Genomic DNA, 5,281 nt, shown 5'->3' with positions numbered 1-5,281 from the left:
TTTACAAAATTATAAATACATACTTTACGAGAGATGTTAGAGTAATGTGTCTCAACGGGGGTTTGTTTGTGTAAATTAACTTTTATCACTAAAAAAAATGTATTTATTATTTATGTATTTTGACTTAATTTCAAGTGGTCGGTGCAGATGTAATTTACTATAATAATCCCTTAAAACAATAATTATGGATTTTGTTTAGGATCATTCCTTAAATTCTGGTACCCTTTTAAAGTTATTGCGTGTGAGAAATTCATTTCGTGATAAAGCCAAAAACCAGAAGTTAAAGGAAATATTAGTTAGAGATTCGATTATTTATTTTGTCGAAAAGTTTTATAAAGAAAATGGGATGTTAAATAACATGAAAATAAGCACATTATTAATTAGGTTTTGGTATAGGTTTGGACAATATCATAATCTGGAATTCACCTACAAAAACAGTAAACATACGATGATACGAACTACATGTAACTGTCAGTTATGTACTAAAATTGTATTAGTATGATTTATAAAGGATATATTTTGTATAATTAGTGTTGAACTTACTCATAGTATTAGTACTATTGCTTTGTATAGAGTATGACGGATACTATGGTATACTTAGAGTGCCATTTTGATTGTACACTCTGTATTTTTACTTAATAAAATTTACCTTTATTGAAAAAAGGATGTATCTTTTGGGGGGTAACTGGGACTTTTTGCACCTTTTATTTTTGAAATATACGTATGTGTACAATTAATTTTAAATTTTAAAAATTAATTAATATTTTTAAAAAATATATAGTAATTGATTAAGAGATTGAATCTGCCCAAATTCTCCAACAATTTGGAACCACACGAGGAAGAAAGAGTGCAATTTATAGTGAGGACGCAAATGACGTCGTTTTCTACTGATTTGCTATAAAAGAAAAGTTGCTTCTTAATCTACTATTGCGTGACCAATTAGCAATTATGGAGTATCATTATAACTCACTCACGGACAATTTCAATTCAAATTGGTTATCATAATTACAAATACACTTCATTATTTAAAAAATTATAAATACCGTCTAATGTTTGATGAAATTATGGAATTCTTAGATAGATGTATGAAATTATCAACTTTACCCTTACTGTACTTTTTTTAAAAAAAAAAGATTATAAAAAAATCGAATAGGATGGATGAAAAAAATTTAAAAACTATAAAAAATTGTCCACTTAGTTCATAATAAAATTTAAATATTTTAAAAATAAATAAAATTATAATTTTTAATCTATAATGGCATTTTGGTCAGTTCACCATAAAAAATGAATGATAACCTGATGGATTGAGCTAATTGTTATATGATTGTTAAACTTAGGGAGGGTATTGGTAAATTTTCCAACAATGAAGGGGTATTCATAATTATACGAAATTTCAGGAGAGGTCATTATAATTGACCCATATTTTTATTATGTAATTGGCTTTAATGCAGAAAAAAATTAATTATATAATAAATATGTTATACTTATTTTGTAATCAATTTAATTTGAGTAAGACATTTTCCCAACCCCATCCCCCGTTTGGATTTTTAATTGAAAAGATAATCTAAATATTAGTGTCATATAATAGATTATTCACTTCCCTATAAATTACTAGGGCTTAAAAAATATGGTAAATCAAAATTGATACTACAACAGAAATTTTATCCGTAATGAATAAAAAATGCAATATGATTATATCTATAATTAAAATATTCGTCATAAATTTTAATTGTAATTAATATTTAAGCCCTTGTTCACATAAATAATATATAGTTAATAGTCGTTGTACAATTATTGTTAATTAGTATAGTAGTCACTATAATTTTATATTTCTAATCATGATATTTAATTATGAGAAAAATCATATTACTTTATGTTATTATTATTCGTTATTTTTATTTTATTTGATTTTGTAATAGGATACAATTTATTACATTGTTCTAATATATATTGAGATTGAAAATTTAATATCAGTTTTATGAGGTAATTTTCCCTAAACGAAATATCAATTTATGATATATATATATATAAGTAAATAGTCAAAGAAAAGGAAATAAAAAAAATGAAAAATGTCTTATAAATCCAAAATCGAAAACAAATTTTAATTATTATTAATAATCCCACATTGGCGCTTTGGCAACAATGTTGTCAAAATCATCTACTGCCTAGTTTAATTTACAATAGAAATCAAAGTATTTTTAGGGATGGACTGAAATAATACAAATTAAAGACATTAGAATTTGCTGTCGGGGCGTCGACAAAAGGAAGGCATTCTAGGGGTCATACGGAAGCGAAGAGGTGGAGGATGCCGTTCTCCATCGCCCCACAGGGCGTAGGCTTCCTCCCCGTGTACTGCATCGTCGCCTATTTCCAGATCATCTTCCTCCATTCGAAGTTGAATCATACGACTTATCAATATGCATATCAAGCTCGTTACTATCACGTTCCACACTGTTATGAAAAGGGCCCCCGCAAATTGGAAGCCCATTTGGCGTAGCCCGTGTCTGAATTTCCCGTTAGCTATACCGTAGATGAAGCCTGGCCCCTGTTTACCCATTGGATAGAACATCTCGAGGAGCCTAGGATTGGCAAACAGGCCCGATAGAATCCCACCGAGCAGCCCCGCTACTGCATGGGTGTGGAAAACTCCTAGAGTGTCGTCAACTCTTTGGAAGAAGGATGACTTTTTGTGCAAAACCATCATTGTGAACCATGGGATTGAGCCCGACAAGATTCCCATCAACACTGCTGCCCATGTATCCACAATTCCTACCAATCCATGTACATAAAAAAAATGTTTTTTAGTACATACAAAATTAACAAGTATTAACTGTTAGCAGTAAGAAATAACTACCAGCCCCAGGGGTAATGCAGACCAGGCCAGTGATCATCCCCTGAACGGCGCCAATGACGGAGCTCTTGAGGTAGACAACCATGTCGAGGGAAAGCCAGACGAGGAGGCTGGTGGCCGTGCAGATGTGGGTGTTTAATACAGCAAGCGAGGTTATTGTGTTGGCTGCCAGTGGTGATCCGCCGTTAAAACCTGTCCAACCCATCCACAGAAAACCTGCGCCTCCCAGCATGTTAATTATGTTGTTTGGGGGGAAATGTTGCCTGTCGTGTGAATGTCTTGGTCCCACCTATCATCATGTCAACAAACATCTCCACAAAATCAACCACAATTAATTTTTATCTCTTCACAAGCAATTAATTCAGCATGTTGTATAATCATACAATTTTCAATGTGGTGTGTATATATATATATATATATATATATTGTACCTAGTGCATGCTAAATTATTTCACTCTAAGAATATAACATAAATTAATTTCAGTGGATATTTGTAGGGGTATTTGATTAAGTAGGTATTTATAATTTTTCAAATAATGAGTGGTATTTACAATTATAACAAATTTAGAAAGTAATGAGGGAATAAAGCCCCTTGAGGCCCACCCCGATTCATTCTTGTATGTGATTAGTCATTCTCCCTAACATTAGAAAAAAAAAATGACTATTGACTATAATTTTAATAGCTATGTGCTAAAAATCATGGTAAATAATTTTTTACCACAGTTAAATAAAATCAATGCAAAAATAGATTTACCTCCAAGAAAAAATTATTTGTCATAGCTAAAAGTTATAGAAAAATATTTGTCATGGCTTTTAGTCATGACAAATATTTTAGTCACCATCACAAATACCACAACCAATAATCATTGCATGGCTGTCGTCGAAGATTATTTGCTATGACTATTTTATATTTAACCATGTCAATCAGCCATGGTCAAATATTCCATTTTTATAATGTAACATCATTACATAACAAGTGTATTACGTGATTAGATCAAATTTGACCACACTCGATTTGGGATAGAATTTGTCAACGATGTATATTAACTATGATTTTGGAAACAAAAATTACCAAATTACCCAATAAGCAGCAGTGAAACCAGCCACTCCAGAAGAGAGATGGATGACATAACCCCCAGCATAGTCGATTATGTACTCTCTCAAAAACCCAGCGCCCCAAATCGTGTACGCCCCAACCGTGTAGGACAGCGTGATCCACAGCGGTACAAACAGCATCCAGGCGTAGAAATTCATCCTCCCCAGCAGTGACCCCGCCAGCAGTATCACAGTAATCGCTGCAAATGCAAACTGATAGAAAACGTAATCAGCCGTGGGGATGTATTTGTGTCCATATTGGACCAGTAAATCTCCATCTATCATGACCTGATCGGGCTTTCCTAATACCGGGATCATATCTGCCCCGAACGACATCTGATATGCCCACATCACCCAACATATGAGCACGGAGGCGAAGGCGTAGAGGGCCATGAATGCCGAATTCACTGCCCATTTTTTCTTCACCATGCTGCCGTAGAGTATAACCAGGCCCGGAACGCTTTGCAGCCCGACCATGGTTGCTGCGGTTAGCTCCCACCCATTGTCGCCTTTGTTCAGCCATACTGGCGATGCATCGTCGTGCCCGAGCCCGGGTGGGAGCGAAGCATAGGTTTCACCCATCAGAAAATGAGCCCTTTGTTTTTGGAAAATTTTGACAGGTAACGTCGTATGTGAAATAAATAAGCTGTCGGGTTTTGGATTGTAATAGGAATGAGCATTGGAATAATCTCTAAGTTGTTGCACAAAAATGATACTCTAACATTCTCTTCCGTCTTGTGGATGAAAGACAGAAATGTCTGGATTCTAACGAGGATTCTCCAATGCTACCAATATTAAATTATTAACTAGAATTGCTAGCTAGGATTCTTGTAAAGTTCGACCCTGTTCCTTCACGAACAGGACGATTCTTGCTCCAGTTATCTGCTTAATTATTAATAGTGAAAGAAACACACTACAAAAAATGCAACACCCGTTGCCCGTTACCCATTTTATAACTCAATTTTTTGTTGAATTTAATAGTAAGTTTACTGAATTTCCAGCGATTATTGCAATGTATTTTGGAAAGGCTAAATTTGTAGGTTGGTATATATTACCATCTGTTACAAATTATTTTTTTTGAAATAATAATTGCTTTTTAATTGCTTAATTTTAATTTTGATAGTTTAATTTAATATTCCTTATTACAATAATATATCTAATTTTAATTTATAAAATTAATTTTTTTTAAACTTGAAATATTTAAGTAAATTAAAATGCAATTGGTCAACAGTACATCAAGTCATTGTCACCTTGTGTTTGCTTAACATATATAGGATCCGTAAAATATACAATATTATTATACGGATTCTCTATGTATTTTATTGGATTTACGAT

General features: G+C 32.9%; 1 protein-coding gene across 1 annotated transcript; it reads right to left on the bottom strand.

Moving 5' to 3' along the window:
• Positions 1–2,125: 2,125 nt before the first annotated feature.
• Positions 2,126–4,989, bottom strand: LOC105157487 (ammonium transporter 2 member 3). The gene is made up of 3 exons (XM_011073891.3): positions 3,932–4,989; positions 2,855–3,140; positions 2,126–2,769 (listed from the first exon to the last, which is right to left on the bottom strand). The coding sequence occupies exons 1-3, from the start codon at positions 4,526–4,528 to the stop codon at positions 2,234–2,236; spliced, it is 1,419 nt and encodes a 472-aa protein (XP_011072193.2). The 5' UTR covers positions 4,529–4,989; the 3' UTR covers positions 2,126–2,233.
• Positions 4,990–5,281: the final 292 nt, after the last annotated feature.

Source organism: Sesamum indicum, linkage group LG3, assembly GCF_026168435.1.
Source record: "Sesamum indicum cultivar Baizhima isolate 11 linkage group LG3, ASM2616843v1, whole genome shotgun sequence".
Lineage (NCBI taxonomy): Eukaryota > Viridiplantae > Streptophyta > Magnoliopsida > Lamiales > Pedaliaceae > Sesamum > Sesamum indicum.
The sequence above is the reverse complement of the archived record's forward strand: the minus strand, read 5'-3'. Positions and strand labels throughout refer to the sequence as shown.